The 18,388-nt window shown below is 38.7% G+C and overlaps 1 protein-coding gene across 2 annotated transcripts; it reads left to right on the top strand.

The window, feature by feature from the left end:
* Window positions 1-26: 26 nt before the first annotated feature.
* LOC117292885 (ethanolamine-phosphate cytidylyltransferase-like) lies at window positions 27-16,328 on the top strand. Of its 2 annotated transcripts, none has more exons than XM_033775053.1 (13): window positions 27-193; window positions 4,101-4,316; window positions 5,073-5,161; window positions 5,691-5,852; window positions 6,019-6,085; window positions 6,683-6,730; window positions 8,200-8,278; window positions 9,179-9,317; window positions 10,750-10,826; window positions 11,633-11,710; window positions 12,566-12,697; window positions 13,261-13,349; window positions 15,121-16,328. In XM_033775053.1, the coding sequence occupies exons 2-13, from the start codon at window positions 4,201-4,203 to the stop codon at window positions 15,281-15,283; spliced, it is 1,239 nt and encodes a 412-aa protein (XP_033630944.1). In that variant the 5' UTR covers window positions 27-193; window positions 4,101-4,200; the 3' UTR covers window positions 15,284-16,328. The 2 variants fall into 2 exon arrangements, with proteins under 2 accessions (XP_033630944.1, XP_033630945.1); XM_033775054.1 differs by having other exon boundaries at window positions 27-181.
* The last annotated feature ends 2,060 nt before the right edge of the window (window positions 16,329-18,388 follow it).

Here is an 18,388-nt window from a genome sequence, read left to right on the forward strand (position 1 = left end):
ATCGTACGATGTGTGACCGTCGATTGTGGGCATGGGGTGGATGGGCGTGAATAAATAATGTGCGAGTTTTCAATTTAACTGTGCTGTGGTTTTGGTTGGGTGATTAGTTTATAACTGTCTATGCTATGTCAACATAAACATCAGAACAGTTGCTGATATGTTGAGCAAGTTGGATTTTTAGGTAACAAGAGAGGTAAATATTTGAAAAACACTGTAGTGTTAGTTAGTTATGTTAATGTTAATTTACGATTGTTTCTCGACTCGTTGCTACCCCTATCTATTAATTATACTCAAATATCAAATAGGAAAATGTTTCCCCAACACACTGTGACTGGTGTCTGCTGGTCGAACTTTGAGCTAGCTCACCATCTCAGTCCACCACCACAGGGCATCACCATCTGAATTACATTTGTAATGTCAATATTAATTAAAAATAAGGTCGAGTATCAGCAGAGAAAGATTGATTTGAAAAAAATGTGATGGGGCACTGAGTGCAGTTATTTGCCCCTCCTCCATCTAATCCATGTCTGATGATAATATTAATAGGTCCTGTCTGACATTCTGATTCATTATATTTCTACCCCCGAGTCAATGGTCTGATCTTCACAGTTTTCTGATTAGTTTATTTTGAGTAATTTATGGTGAATTTTGTGACCCTTTTCATCTGACAACACTTGATCATTCATTGATCTTCCCCACAACAACAATCTTGATCCTCTGCAAAACCATTGATTGATCCTCTTGACAACCTCCAATTATAATCCTGATGGTTAAAGGAGAGCCAAGGGTTAAATAATACAATTAACGGAAAAGTTTCTGTATGGCGCCACCACTTTTTCATTCGATATGAATTAATATAGTATCTAATTTACCTCGATGGGGTATCCCTTTTTGTAAAGATGAGTGAAAAAGTGGTGGCGCCATACGGAAAGTTATCCCAATTATCACACTGAGTGATAGTTGTGATAACCTAACGTGGAGGAGGGTTACGTTATCGCAACTAACTAAGTGATTTATAATTATTTATCAGTAGCGTGATAGTTGTTCTATTTCACTCGTTGATCAAAATTATTAATTGATTTGATCAATGAGTGAAATGATGGAACTCCCAGGTTCAAATTGACATTTTCCTCCGACTTTGTATCACATGCAAATCCCACTTCTTCACACAGCGAGTTAGTGGATTTCTGGACCAGACTCCCAACCAAAGTGGTCAATGCTAGGACAACAAATCAGTTCAAAAACAGCTTTGACAAATGGATATTTAAGCCTACAATACTAAAAATCCCATCAAACCTAAAAGTATTAAGTGGTATGCTAAGTTTGGACTTTGTTCGTGTCATTTTCATTAATAACAATAAGCCAGTAACAAGTACAGTGTAAGCTGTAAGCAAAGGTGGATTTTATATTATACCCCTATGATGTAGAACATAAGGCTTAACATAATCATGGGAAGTATTTAATCTGGAGATAGCTGAGCACTGTGGATAGCTGCATTTGGCATTATATTTAACGATTATCTACGGAGTGCTGGAGGTGCCATCCGACATGTTGAGATCCTGACAACATCTTTGGATGACAACATCGTAAACGCAAATAAGTCGACAAACCGAGATAATTATGCCGGGATGTCGACATCCTTAAAGTAGGATTTCGTCTTTCTGTGATAATTTATCTCGCGATATCGACATCCTAAAAGTAGGATGTCGTTTCCCTTCGATAATTCATTTTGGGAAGTCAACATCCTGGAGAATGGAAAAAAAAAGTTGAAATATGCCATTGTTATCCATGGAGACGTTTTGTAGTCACTTTGGTTGGGGATTGAGGAAACTAGCAAAAACACATGAAAATCCCAGTGCTGGGACATCATTTTACGCATCAAAAAAATAAAAATCTATGTATGGATATTCTTTTGAATATTTTATTTGTGCGTAGATTCATGGTATGTTTAATTTAAGTCGGTGGTTATGGCGACAGCAAATTTTCGGTGACTGCTCTATATTCCGACACCCCTATGTTCCGACACCCCTATGTTCCGACACCCCTATGTTCCGACACCCCTATGTTCCGACAACTCAACCTATAATCCGACACCCCTATGTTCCGACACCCCTATATTCCGACACCCCTATGTTCCGACACCCATTTATTTCAACAACCAAAACACCCCTATGTTCCGACAACCTGCACCAACATTTTGTGTTTACAATTTTTCAAGAAAAACGGTGCGAGTATAATTTATATGAAAAGTGTTATTCTGCAACTTTGGTTTAGTAAGAAGGGCTGAGTAAATTGGGGGGGGGGGGGGAAGACTGGATTATTTGTTATTATTAATTGTTAACGTATTATTATTACTTGTATTATTATATAAAAAAATTGGGGGGGGGGCAAATGAAAGAAATTACACATCGGCGCTAAAAACGCAGGGGAGAGTTGTAATTTTTATAAAATGAAGGCTCATGTCACGGTCACGCATCTAACAAAGAAAATTGTAAAGTACCGAGCATTTTCTTGTGGGCTTACTCGGGGAGTCATAACTCATGTTTATAACCACAAAACAAAAGCACCAAATTCATGTGTGATTCAATTATCTTAATTTTGATTCAATCACTTTAAACATACAATGGACAAAATTCAACTGATGAATGTTCAAACTTATTACCGGCCGAAATTCGCCGGGAAACATGTAATACAACTTGTGTTTTTGTTATTAGTCAACAGAGTAATAATGTTCGAATATAGGGGTGTCGGAACATAGGGGTGTCGGAATATAGGTTCAGTTGTCGGAACATAGGGGTGTCAGAATATAGGGGTGTCGGAATATAGGGGTGTCGGAACATGGGGATGTTGGAATATAGGCTGAGTTGTCGGAACATAGGGGTGTCAGAACATAGGGGTGTCGGAATATAGGTGTGTAATCCAAACTTTCATTTGATCATCATCAGTGCATGAAGACAGTATATTTAACTTCAAGGGCTGATGGTTGCACTTTTGGCATTGTCACTATTAAACTTCGGTTCCATTGTGTGCTGTCTGTAACCCTCCATACATAGATTTTCTTGTGAATGATGTTATTGTGTCATTGTGTATGGTTCACTAAATATTGTGGCGACAACAAACTTTTACCTCTTTGAACTGAATGTTCTTCTCAGTTCTTCTCACGTAAAGTCAAAGCGTGATGCCAGTAACAATATTTTGCACGTACACCATGTAGTTTTAGTTGGAAGCAGTTTGCAAACAGCCTACCCTTTGAAATAAAGTCAGACAATACATAGAATTAATTTGATGATGATGCCTGGTTTGACTTACATGTATATGCAATCAGAGTTGGACTCTATACTGATGTTTTAGACTCCACACTACATTAAAGTGGTTAAATAGGTAGTGCAATTCCATTATTTTAAAAATGCTCAATGTTCTCATGATGTCAACATCAACAGGAACTTGGTTCCAACAACTTTGTCCTCTCCTGCTTTCAAAAACACCAACAATATTACAATATAGGACGTGCTATTTGTATGTTTGTACAGTTTTTATGAAGATACACTGATTATCAAATTTCTTATGATGACTCAGAATATTGTAATGATTGTTTTTTTTACTTGTTTATCAAATTATGTACTCGAGGTATTATGATGAACCTCTCGATGTGATTTAAACAATTGAACATTGATAGTAAACAGAACATAGGGGTTATCAGAGATAGTAACCTAGGATAAAATTAATAGATAGTATTCTTAGAACAAATAGAAAATGTCTGAGAGAACAACCATGATCAGTAATAATTAAGGATTTTTTGTATTGTTTTCAAATCTGAAAGCTCACTAATTAGTAATTTACTAAAAAAGTAGAGAATAGAGAGTTAAGAGAAAAGGGGCCCCAGACGGGACCCTGCACTGGGGGCAGGAGAGGTCCGCCCTGTTGGTACAAAATACAGAGGAGACATTCCAAGTGACTGCAGTGGGGGTGGGGTTCGGAAAAGCTCCAGCCCCCATGGAAAAATGGTTTTGTCTACTTCGTTTGTAAGCAGCTTGACTTGTTTTATAGTACAAAGGGTATAAATTATGACACAAATCCAACTTGACTTTTTGTTTTCACAGCTTTAGATGAAAAACACTTCAGTCGGGAAAAGATATTTTTGTAAAGTCACTCTCAATATTTCTCCATAACTGGCGCGGCATCTGGTACCCAGACACCAACATGGCATCTAATGGTGTTGCAGCAATGGCAAAGCGAGGTGATGGAGGAGACGGTCAGAATGCACCAGCCTCTAAGAGGCCACGGAAAGACGCAGTACGAGTTTGGTGTGATGGTTGGTAGGTTGATAATAAATAAAATTCTAAACTGCTAAATTTTTTATTTTGTTAACCCGCACACAATTTTCAAATGCGCTTGGTAAAAAGCTACCTATGGTTACAGTTTAAAGGCAGTGGACACTATTGGTAATTGCCAAAGTCTGGCCTTCACAGTTGGTGTATCTCAACATATGCATAGAATAACTAACCTGTGAAAATTTGAGCTCAATCGGTCATCAAAGTTGCGAGATAATAATGAAAGAAGAAAACACCCTTGTCACACGAAGTTGTGTGCGTTTAGATGGTTGATTTCGGGACCTCAAGTTCTAAATCCGAGGTCTCAAAATCAAATTTGTGGAAAATTACTTCTTTCTCGAAAACTATGGCACTTCAGAGGGAGCCGTTTCTCACAATGTTTTATACCATCAACCTCTCCCCATTACTCGTCACCAAGAAAGGTTTTATGCTAATAATTATTTTGAGTAATTACCAATAGTGTCCACTGCCTTTAATAATATTTTGATGCATATATTTTAACATCAGTCAGCAAGCTAAATGCCAGTTAAAAAACACCTGAGGACCAGCCAGAATTCTCCACAACTGGTCCTGCTGGTTGACATTGGGGATTACCTAGGAATATACCGTTTGATTTTGGGTGTATACAGACAGATTTGTGATAAATCTGTTGTTACTGTAGGAGTGTGCTGTCTTTTTGTTTATGCCCCGATCTCTAAACTTTATGTTTGACATTTTTTGTACACACTTATTTTTCTACAGCTATGATCTGGTGCACTTTGGTCACGCCAACTCTCTCCGACAAGCCAAACTCATGGGAGATTATCTGATTGTAGGAGTTCACTCTGATGGTATGTAGTCAAATTTCACGGATGAGGAATTTCAAACTTTTATCTGCATTCAGCAGACTTTTGAAGTCAGCCTAATGAAGAAAATCAGCTACATTTTTTCAAAATTTTTTTTCAGACACTGGGCACCTTGGTAATTATCAAAGACCAGTCTTCTCACTTGGTGTGTCTCAACATTTAAAGCATAAAATAACAAACCTGTGAACATTTGAGCTCAATCGATCGTCGATATTCCGAGATAATAATAAAAGAAATAACACCCTTGTCACTTGTGTGCTTTCAGATGCTTTTGAGACCTCAAAATCTAAATCTGAGGTCTCGAAATCAAATTCGTGGAAAATAACTTCTTTCTGAAAAAGTACGTTACTTCAGAGGGAGCCGTTTCTCACAATGTTTTATAATATCAACCTCTCCCCATTACTCGTTACCAAGTGAGGTTTTATGCTAATAATTATTTTGAGTAATTACAAATAGTGTCCACTCCCTTTAATTACTTTTATTTCTAGTATTTATTGATTTGTTTACTTGACAGCGGAGATCATGAAGCACAAAGGGCCTCCAGTCATCAGGGAGGAAGAACGCTACGCCATGGTGCGCGCCATTAAATGGGTAGATGAGGTCATCGAGAATGCACCCTATGTGACGGAAATAGAAACGCTGGACAAACACAACTGCGACTTCTGTGTCCACGGGAGTAAGTCATATTTAGTCTAAGGGTTTTTTGTTTTGAGATTTGGGGTTGAATTATGAGAGATTGACTAGAGTGGGATTTGAACCAATGAACTCCGGTTTAACGTACCGGCACTCTACCAAATGAGCTTAACAATAAAATATGCTGTAATTTGTCTATTACTTTAAAGATGACATCACATTAGATGCGGATGGGAATGATACTTATCGTCACGTCAAAGAAGCCGGTCGATACAAGTAAGTCACCTACTCAACTACCCGCAAAGAAACTTTGTCTGTCCTAAAAGAAAAGTGGTCCACTCTGTTTTCAGAGTAAATAACTCGGTCGCAAAATGGGCCATGATGGTCCATACAGTACACCCTCAAAATATCTTTTAAAGTTCGGATTTACAGGTTAACTATGACAGGAACCTTCCCATGTGAGTAACATTACACAATTGGTGTGAAACAAAAATCGTAAAGATTACAGATTAACAAAAAACTTACACGGTCAAGTGATGATGATAGTAGAAAACATCCCATGAAATATTATTGTCTGAAATGTCATATTTGTTGAGAAACAAATAATCTTATTTCGTGTTTGGAGTTAATTGCTCAGTGAGCGTTTTATTCAATTTTTTCTTTTTGCATTGAAAATTGGGTTGTCGGTTTTTCACTATTCTCGTGACCCAGATGGCCGATCGATCTCGAACTTCTACAGGTTTGTCAGTTTACGTATATGGTGGATTACATAAAGTGCTTACCCACTACCAGCAACTGTTTGGTTAGCAAAAAACAATTCTGTAATGTTCCTTTAAAAAGGTAACTGATTGTGGTGTTTTATTTGTACTTCAGGGAATGTCAGAGAACTGCTGGAGTGTCAACAACCGACCTTGTAGGAAGGTAAAGTATCTATAAGAACTCTACGGTAGTACAGTTAATTACGATTCTATAAGCTAACTAGTAGTCCCAGCCTATTTTCTAAACCTTCCGACCTGGTAATAATTAAAAAGCAGGACAGTTCTTTTCAGAACGACATTTCTTTTCAGAACTGAGAGGTTTCCCGAACACCAGAACAATCTACTCCGCGGAAGTAGAATAAAGAAAGACAGTTCTCTAAGAACAAACTCTACCTTGCAAGTAAATACACACATGGTGTTACCGCAAACCAAACATATATTGATACCTCACCATGCAATGCCTCAAATCCTATGTAGAATATCATTAAATACATGTAAATGTAGTGGTTAAAAGGGCTCTATGTTACACACTGTACAGTGATTGAAATATCCTCTGGCCAGAGCCTAGTAATTTCAGCATTGGCAAGTAACCCAAGGGCTAAAAAATAATGATAATAATAATAATAATGCATTTATAATGCGCCATCTATCTAGTGTACAAGACCCTATTCTTAGGCGCAGAAAAAAAAAAAACTAAAACACTATACAACAAAAGAGAAATATAAAATACAAAAAAAATGTATACAATGAAAAATCTAAGTCAAGACATGTAACAAGCTAAGTGTATGTGGATTTAAATAAGTGAGTTTTTAGCAAGTTTTTTAAACAATGGAAGAGAACTACAGCAGGCCTTGAACTTCCCTCTTGAAGGGGCACAGCAATTTCCCTCTCGTAAGAGGCACCTCTACGAGGAAATTGTAAATTTGTTCAGGAACCTTGCACAGGGCACCACAGCAAATGCACAGGGCATCACGGCAAATGCACAGGGCATCACGGCAAATGCACAGGGCATCACGGCAAATGCACAGGGCATCACAGCAAATGCACAGGGCATCACAGCAAATGCACAGGGCATCACAGCAAATGCACAGGGCACCACAGCAAATGCACAGGGCATCACAGCAAATGCACAGGGCACCACAGCAAATGCACAGGGCACCACAGCAAATGCACAGGGCACCACAGCAAATGCACAGGGCATCACGGCAATTGCTGTGGGTGCTGTGGGTTATTTCCAGGCCTGCTACAGCATCTGATGTTATTAGGTACGGCGTTCCAAAGTTTAGGAGCACAAGTGGAAAAGGCACGATCGCCATGTGAGGAGGAAGTTCTAGGAATAGTTAAAAGGGACTTAGCTGAAGTGTAAACCTCCATAGTCTAGTAATTTTAGCATTGGATCAATTACCCAATGGCTATGAAATACCCACTGGCCGGAATTCAGTAATATTAGTACTAGGCCTGTAACCAAAGGGCTTGAAATACTCACTGGCCAGAGTCTCGTATTTCTAGTATTTGGCCTGGGTGAGCAAGGCTATAGGAAGGAAAAGAAGTTAAAAAGAAACTTGTATTGGAGTTAAAAAGAAACTTGTATTGAGCAGTTTTATGGTACTTTGATAATTGCTATGGTTACAGAATGCTGCTAATGACCAAGACACATCACATCACTGGCACTGACGTACCATCAGATAGCAAGGCATCCAATAATGCTGATGTAAGTAGAGTCATGTGTACAGTCTAGCCATTGTCTAGCCATGGTCTAGCTATGGTTTAGCCATGGTCTAGTCATGATCTAACAGCTATGCCTAATTAAAACTACAACTCTTAAAAACAGTGGACACTATTGGTATTTGTCAAAGATTAGTCTTCACAGTTGGTGTATCTCAACATATGCATAAAATAACTAACCTGTGAAAATTTGAGCTCAATCGGTCATCGAAGTTGCGAGATAATAATGAAAGAAAAAAACACCATTGTCACACGAAGTTGTGTGCGTTTAGATGGTTGATTTCGAGACCTCGAGTTCTAAATCTGAGGTCTCATAATCAAATTCGTGGAAAATTACTTCTTTTTTTGAAAACGACTCCACTTCAGAGGGAGATGTTTCTCACAATGTTTTATACCATCAACCTCTCCCCATTACTCATCACCAAGAAAGGTTTTATGCTAATAATTATTTTGAGTAATTACCAATAGTGTCCACTGCCTTTAAATAGCACCATGCAATATGCAGCCAACCAAACCAGGAATACAGGGGTGAACCCCTTCTCTTTATGAAAAGTGCAGTGGGTTCTTTTAAAACACACTGGACCTATGGCTTAACATCCCATCCGAAGGACTTAGTAATAATGGTAAAGTGTCTTGTTGGGACACCCAACAAGTGTCACGACCGGGGCTCAAACCCACACTCTGCTGATCAGAAACACCGGAGCTCGAGTCTGGTGCTTTTGCCATTGATTAAATCAGAAAAACTGTGATTAAACAGCCTGAAAAGTCTATCATACCACAGGTACATGTAGGTCAGCCCTTGTCCTAAACAAAATTGTTCCGTATTGTTTTTACTGAGGACCAAACATCACGCCTGACCAAAGCAAGTGTATTTTTCTTGTTTCAGTGTTCCAGTATGAGTAGCCCATACACAGGAGTGTCGCAGTTTCTTCCCACAACACGTAAGATCATTCAGTTTGCAGAAGGCAAGGAACCAAGACCTGGAGATAAGATCATCTACTGCCCAGGAGCCTTTGACCTCTTCCGTATCCTTGACTACATGCAGTTTAAAATAATATACTCATATTGACTGCAAATGAGGTAACTAGAGTACTTTTATTCCCCCAAGGGACTTTGAGTGACCAGGAGAGGGACCTATTTCCCGAGGCCGTGTTTTATAACACACCTCGCTCTTAAATGTGAAATAAGAACAGAAATCTGGAAAGGAAAGGAAGTTTTGTAGTTGCTGTTCACATCTAGCCTCGCTTTGAAAATCTAATCTGTAACCAGGCACTATTTGCAAAGACTAGTACCTGGCGGGCACTATTCCCGCAAAACACGCGCGCGCGGTCACTAGACTAAATTAGTTCACCCCATGTGACTGTGTTTCAGCCAAACAGAATACAGAACAAGCAAAAGGGGTATGTATTATAATAAAAATTAGTGGTTTCTTATAAAGTGCTCTAATCCGTCACTCAGCATGCTCAGTGACGCTCTTGGCATTCCAACATTATGACCCTGGGTGAAAAGGCATTTCCAAAAATTAATGTTAACTCTTTTCGTAAGCGAGAGTACGCACAACTGATGAAAATTCATGAATAGGTACAACAAAATCGTAATGACTCTCTCTTAACCCTCCTACTGATACACCATTCAAAACCATTCAAAATTCACTAACGTTTACAACCCCATCGTTTTTGAACACACATGGCAGTACCATTTGAGCAGGGTTGATGATAAGCTGTACTACCACTTAAGGATAACATTCCGTATGGCGCCACCACTTTTTCACTCATTTTTACAAAAAGGATATATCAATCAGGTAAATTAGATACTATATTATTTTATTGCGAATGAAAAAGTGGTGGCGCCATACAGAAACTTTTCCCCACTTAAAACCATTCAGATGGTTTTGAGCTGTGCATAAGCTGTACCTGTGTGCATTACCATCCGAATGGTTTCAGATGGTCAGCAAGCTGTTTAACAAATCCTGTAGTGTCTATGACATAGTGTGTGGTAACCTCGTAGCCAAGGACAGATTGGTCACCCCCACACCGCCTGGTATCACTCAGTCATGACAAAGTGGGATCCTTGATGCACCACTTAAAACAATCCTCATAGGATTCTGTACCAGCTGCACCACCATTCAAAACCATTTGGAGAACCAACTGTCTGCAAAGCTATCATACCATTCAATACCATTCACTTGAATGGTTTCAAATGGTGTATCAACTTGTTACAAAAAGGCGCCGATTGTAGGAGGGTTAAACAGCTGTTAAAAACCTTGTGATAAAGGGCTAAGCCGAAATTTAACATTTAGTTAATTCCTTCAAACATCTCAGCTCCCTGGGGAGAATACAGCCTGTGCTGCCAAGTACGTAGCGCACCAACCTAAATCAATTACGGTGCTCTTAACCGCTCGGCCATGACATGCCATATTGCATTGTTTAGTCTTGTTCCTTGACTACCCATGATCAGACGCTGGGCATGTAGCCTTCTTAGAGCAGGCGAGGAAACTTGGTGACTACCTGATTGTTGGGCTTCACACAGACAATGTAAGAGTTTAAAACATTTACTTCAAACACTCGTTTGTCTTTGGGGGCCTGCTTAAGGGTAAAGCCAGGAAGATATCTAGTCTAGAATGCAGGGGTCCTGGGTTTGAATCCCACCTGAGAAAATATACCTGGGTCTAAAAAATAGAGTGCACTAATCATAATTTAAAGTAGTCATAATTAGTTGCAAATAATTATGATTTCTGAAGTCCGGTGGAGGAGGTCTGTAGGAATTCGGTAGTTTCTCGTTTTGGTTCTCAGTAAATGAGTTTTTATGCAGACTCCTTGCTTCTATTACAGTTCCCAGCAAATCTCGTTACCTGGGCACAATTTCATAGAGATGCTAAGCACAAAAAAGTGCTTAGCATGACATTTCTTCCTTGATAGAAACAGGATTACCAACCAAATTTCGATTGGATTTTCAGGATAAGCAAACAACAGCTGAATACCAGTAACTAGCAATATGCAACAATTGATTTTGTTCAGCAGAACTTGGGAGGAAGTACTGATTATACAGTAATGTTTATCATTTTGTAGCTGAGAATATTTGAAGTGAATAAGATTTGTGCGTTTACCAGACACCAACAACTTTGAAACATCAACAACTTTGGCTCTTTTCAGGACCACCACAATGCATAAAAATAACATGGTGTCATGGCAAGTTTAAAACTTACACTACATTATCAATTGGTATAGAACTTTTTTCCCGTCACCCCTCACAAAGAACCATCTTTGCAATCTGTCATTTGCACTACACACCAATTGAAAATAATAATTCCTGTTTTTTGTTTATGCTTGCTTTTTTTCAGGAAGTAAATCGTTACCATGGTGGTAACTACCCCATCATGAATTTACATGAGCGTACGCTGAGCGTACTGGCATGCAGGGTAAGGCATTGTACTCCCACAAGGAGAGAAGCAATAGTGGTGAAGAGGATTGTATTTATTTATTTTATTTAAAAGAATGTTACAGAATTGGTAAGAAACACAAATCGTGAAGATCACAGATTTACATAAAACTTACACGGTCTAATGATGATGATAATAGAAAACATCCCTTGAAATGTTTCTGTCTGAAATGTCATATCTGATGAGAAATAAATAATCCAATTTCCCATTTGGAGTTTATTGCTCGGTGAGCGTTTCATTCATTTTGGTTTTTGCATCGATGTCATGCAAAATGTGTAATCGGTTTTTCACTATTTTCTTGTGACCCAGATGGTCGATCGATCTCAAACTTCTACATGTACATGTTTGTCACTTAATGATATGATGGATTACAAAAATGCTTACACTGCCAGCAACTGTTTTGTTTGCAAAACCAATCCTGTAACGTTCCTTTTAATTATTATTTCTAGGCAAACGGCACATTCAAAGAATAAACAGCAAAAAAAGGACTTCACAGGAAACAAGACTGTGAAAAAAACCAAAAGTGAAAATTATGGCTCTCTAAATGCTATTCATACAATAGAAACCTACAAAGGCACGAAAAAGTACAAGAACAAATATGCCATGAACATTGTGAAAATTACACATGAAACATCAATTACAAATATAAATTGTAATTTATCAATAAACCATTTCAATTTAATTTAATTAAATTGTTTTAATTTTGGTTTTTCCTCATGAATTTTTTTTTGGGGGGGGGAGTAGAATATATAATTTGTAGGGTCACAAATTCGCTTTTTACATATGTTGTTTTCTAGTTCCTTTAACATTGTATTAACTTTCTTGTTATGGCAGTACGTTGATGAGGTCATCATCGGTACCCCAAGTACGACTAACAAGGACCTGCTGGACCATTTTAAGGTCAATGTTGTCGTTCAGGGAATGACCCACATTTACCCAGTGACCGATGGCAGTGACCCATATGAGGTACGGTAAAATTCTTCATTAAATCTTTTTCTAAAAATCAGACTTGCGAGTCACAGTGTTTGAGTAGCATTTTGGTAATATTTGTATACTGATTTTTTTATTATTTTTTTGGGTGCAAGTTCGCCCAAAACAAGGCTAAAAGCCACTCTAGGTTAAGGGCTACAAGGAAGAAAACACAGAAATGTAGTAACTCAGTGGAGCTGAAGGTAGGAATTGATATTCCTCTTAAAAGATGGCAGATCATAGAATGAAGGGAAACATGCACCACAGTACGAGGGAAAAAGCTACTGGATTAGCTCTTTGTTCTACATCTCGGCACAGCCACAGTATAAGGATGAGAACAAGCAGAAAGCCTGGTCTCGCGCTCAAACACCCCGACAGGAGGAACAAGGTTGGATAGACTGGTGGAACATTTACCATGGAAATATCTGTGAAACAGACAGAGGCTGGCTACAGACCTTCGGTGAGAAAGGGGTTGTAGTGTAGATCCTAACTCTTCTCCAACCAGGTTAACAATGCGCTTCTAATGGAGTTGTTTCAACCGTTGTATGGATATTTTGTAGGAACCAAAGAAGCGTGGTATTCTGCAGTGTGTGAACTCCAGCAGCGACTTATCAACGGCAAAGATTGTTGAACGCATCATTGAAAACAGGTACACTCTATAAAATTCATCAAATATTTTAAAGACATACATGTAGATCGCCATCCAATGACAAAATTTCCATCTGAAAGCTCACTTATTATAAAATTCATACCAGTTGCAACCCTCTAGAGAATTATTTCAATATGAAAGCTCACTCATTAAAAGTACATACCAGTAGCAATTCTCAAGAAAAATATTTCCATCTGAAAGCTCACTAATTATTAAGTTCAAACCAGTTCTAACCCTCTAGAGAATTATTTCCATATGAAAGCTCACTCATTAAAAGTACATACCAGTACCAATTCTCAAGAAAAATATTTCCATCTGAAAGCTCACTAATTATTAAGTTCAAACCAGTTCCAACCCTCTAGAGAATCATTTCCATATGAAAGCTCACTCATAATAAAGTTCATAACAGTACCAATCCTCCAGAGAAATATTTCCATCTGAAAGCTCACTTATTATAAAGTTCAAACCAGTACCACTCCTCAAGAGAAATATTTCCATCTGAAGGCTCACCGATAATAAAGTTCATACCAGTACCAATCCTCCAGAGAAATATTTCCATCTGAAAGCTCACTTATTATAAAGTTCAAACCAGCACCAATCCTCACGAGAAATAATTCCATGTGACAGCACTGCAGTAGAGAATAATACCCAATCCACATACAAAGTTGTGGGTCTTAAGTTGGGTTCGAACCGGGCCCACCGAGGTGAAAGGCAGGGAAAGAAACCACTGAGCCAATCTGATCCTCGGGCAGGGAAGACACTCCCTTCAGTATTTTTGTTCACGGGAGAGATGGACTCAGCTTGTGGTGGAGTGCATTTATTACAATCCATGCTGTGTTGAGACAAAAATACTAAATATACCTAAGCTTGGGCGATATCACGATATTAATTTGGAAACGATTTTGATATCGGATGGATTTGGTTTTAATCGAAATATCGATATATCGCGATATCGATTAAATATCGCGATGTATTTGCTAGCTGAGACATCTTTCACCCCATAGGTTTGGAGTAAAACCAGAAGAATAGGTCATTAGAACACCTCTCTTATGCTATGATTGTCTCTTCTACAACTTTCACTTTGAGTTTGAAGACTGATGATGTCAAGTTTAATTAATCGCGATTATATCAAATATCGCGATATATTGTCGGCGATATATCGTGAATAAAATAAATCGATATCGCCCAAGCTTAAATATACCTACATGTATAGACCCATTGCGTATGACGTCACACTCTCAAAAAGGAGGCAGATCATTAGACAATGGATGTTCTCTGTGTGTAAAAACGTACGCGTAACCTCGGCGTACCTGTAGCATTTTGCGTTATGCAAGGGGGAGCTATTGATTTTTTACACAATACAGAACGCACCTCCGAACAATGCGTGTAATTTTGGGTGTGAAATCTCTTTCGTGCATGTTTGTATACGATTTTGACACCCAAAGAAAACATTCATTTTCAATCAGTAAATTTCGCTTTGCTTGGCCTGCTGTTCTAGTCTAAAAGAGACAGGCTTTGCGCGGGTCTTTCTTGGCTAAATGCTGCTAGCTTTGCCTAGTCGTGGTTTTCCTCTTGGTTTTTGTTTGCATTCCTTTTTTGTTTTTTCCTGTCATTCTCTGAGCGCTTTGTAACCTTTGGAAAAGGCGCTTTATAAATGGTATTATTATTATTATTATTAAAGAGAGACACCCAGGATAGGCACATGTGAGTACGCTGCGCGTATTGCAAGGGGTCTATTTGAGAATGTTGTCTTTGTCTGTGATCCTTTTAGGATTCGTTACCAGCAACGCAACAAGAAGAAGCAAGAGAAAGAAATCAAGATGATCCAGCTCCTGGAGAGGAGGAAGTCTGAAGAAGTCGAGAGGCAACAGAAACTGGAAAGACAGACGCACGAAAGCAATATTCCAGACACAGTGTCGGAGGTGTTTGAGTAAACCCCTCCCTCCCTCTCTCTCTCTCGAGAGAGAGAGAAAAGCGTGGTATTTGATTAATTGTATTGTATTGTATCAAATTTTATTCCAAAAACGGAACAAACCCCATACCCTGGGTCAACAATAACAAAATTTGAACTTATAGTATAACAAAGAAGGAGAGGTTAGCAAGAACAAAATAGTGTGTCTGCTTGGCAGGCAACAAATGGGAGAGAGGGGAATTTGGTGGTTGAGTTGTATTTGTTCATTGTAAGAACGCGGGCAATAAGGTTATTCATTCATTCATTCATTCATTCAAAAAACTGTGACGACTTGTTGTCTTTACCCAAACCATGCCTGTCGAGCAAAGCATTTGAAAGTGCTTAACCATTTGAGTAAAACTCTCTTTCTCTTTCAGTGTATATTTGATTAATTTTGTTGGCTTGGTAGGCAAAAAAATGTTAGAGAAGGGAATTGGGTTGCCTACATTTTCCATTGTAAGAAAGTTGGCAGTAAAGTCATTCATTCATTCATTCACTGTTTGTATGAGAGAGATTTGCTGTTGCCAGCTTGGTGTTTATATCTCCTTGTGTGGAGTTTGCCGAGTTCCCTTGATGGGAAGAACAAACTATGATGAGTTAATGAGTCGTATAGCCCCAACTATACCTGCCGAGCATAGCATTGGAAATTATTGAACCGCATATTCCTGTCTTCAGTTTACTGTGGTGTTTGGACCACCTTATCCTAGCAACCAAAGGTGGGGGATGGCTGCCGTTAGGGTGGCAAATGAAGGGTTATGACCCCGATATCTGGACACTGGCTGGCAAGGGTTTAGCCAGGATTTAGTAAGATGGTGTCCAAATTTGCTGAGGTTGAGTCCAGCTTTTTCACTTACAAGATATTTACATGTAAAATTTAAACCAAAATGTCTAAAAGAGACTCTCGCTGGGTGGTTTTACTTCAAAAGGGTTTCAGATGTCTGAAACACTAAAAACTAAGCTCAATTGGTCGTCAAAGTTGTGAGATAATAATGAAAGGAAAAACTCCCTTGTCACACGAAGTTGTGTGCTTTCAGATGCTCAATTTCGAGACCTCAAATTCTAATTCTGCGGTCTCAAAATCAAGTTCGTGGAAAATTACTTCTTTCTCGAAAACTACGCTCAGAGGGAGCTGATTCTCACAACGTTTTATGCAGTCAATGTCAACAGCTCTCCATTGCTTTTTACCAAGTAAAGTTTTATGATAAGAAATATTTTGAATAACTACATGTACCAGCAGAGTCTGGGTTCGAATCCTGTTCGTGACACTTGTGTCCCTGAGCAAGACATTAAACTATAATTGCTTCTCTCCACCTACGGGTTAATGGGTACCTGTGAGGGCAGAGATGGTTCTTGTGATTGATTTAGCCGAGTAGCGATTTGTTGCACGAGGCTGTATACTCCCCAGGCAGCTGAGATGGTTTAAGGAATGACTTAAGGCCCAGTGACCAGGGGTAGCAATTTTGAAGCACTTTCAGACACCCTTTGGGAGTGAAAAAGAGCTATATAAAAACCTAATACTAATTATTATTACATGTATGTATATGAATTGCTTGTATCAAGCATTTTTTAATAACAATAACATATCTGCTGCTGTTTCACTCATCAGTACAAATTAATATTTGTGATGAAATTGCGAGACTGCCTGATAAAAGATAGATGGAACCCCCTTATTTATTGAATATTAACAGTACATATTGTTCTGGCTTAAAAGGGAAACCAAACAAAGATGGCAGCTGCGTGGTATTGATTCATATATCAACCTTGTTCCCATGGGCCATATCAATCCATTTATGTCTCTCGCCCCTTGAAGGGAGATGGTGACAAACAATGTCAATTGGCTCCCAAAAAATATGGCTTTGTGACCATGCTTGTTGGACAGTGTTATAGCTAGGCACTGTTCATGTGTCATAATGCAAATGGTATGGGACCAGTTGTCCCCTGCATGAAAAACAGTTCTAGTTCTTAATCTCATGGAGGAAATGAGGGAATGAAAACAAAAACTAATGGACTGTGAATGTCATGTGATACGAAGGGGTGGGAACGCAAATAACTCTACTGCGTCAAATTAATACTGCAAAAATGAAACGCGATTAAAATATGGAATGCAAGAATAGAAAAGGGGCAAGTCGTCAGTCAACCAAACAAAACTAAATTAAGTTACCCAATTCCAGGGGTTAAGATCAAGCAACGGCCTGGCAAGATCGATACAGCCACAGGAACGAGGTTGATACAATATCCCTGCATATTACTTCACTGGGTCTTTGGAGTGAAAAGTGAGAAGACCAGACGTTAAAGGAACACGTTGCTTTAGATCGGTCGAGTTGGTCTTTGAAAAGCGTTTGTAACCGTTTTTATAAAATGCATATGGGTAGAAAGATGTTGTAAAAGTAGAATACAATGATCCACACAAACATGCCTCAAAATTGCACGGTTTTCTTTTGACCTCGTCGACTAACACGGTCGGCCATTTATGGGAGTCAAATTTTTGACTCCCATAAATGGCCGACCGTGTTAGTTTGCACCGTAAAAGGAAAACCAAGTAATTTCGAGGCAAACTTGTGTGGATCATTGTATTCTACTTTTAAAACATCTTTCCAACCATATGCATTTTATAAAAAACAGTTACAAAAGCTTTTTATAGACCAACTCGTCCGATCCAAGGCAACGTGTTCCTTGAGGAATCAGTGTTAGGCAGATTTCCAGGGTAATAAATTATGTATAGAATATTTACTATCCCAATATAATTCGTAAACATATAATGGCTGCACCTTCCAACAAGTCGATTACGAGTTGAATAATGTCTAGTACAATGACTCGCTTAGTTACGATGCACCGCTTACATTTGAATTCCTCGGACTATCAAGACAGTTGCTATGTCATATGATACGGGACAAAGTTACGTAAGAGACGGTGAACACCCATACACAATTCTGGTTTGCTCATCTTGGAGGTTGCTAAATACAAAAGCTTGCCCCTAATCACGTGGCGTAGCAACTGTCTCGATAGTCTGAGGAATTCAAATGTAAGCGGTGCATTGTAACTAAGTGAGTCATTGTACTAGACACTATTCAAATCTAACTCGCAAACA

Source organism: Asterias rubens, chromosome 7 (assembly GCF_902459465.1).
Source record: "Asterias rubens chromosome 7, eAstRub1.3, whole genome shotgun sequence".
NCBI lineage: Eukaryota > Metazoa > Echinodermata > Asteroidea > Forcipulatida > Asteriidae > Asterias > Asterias rubens.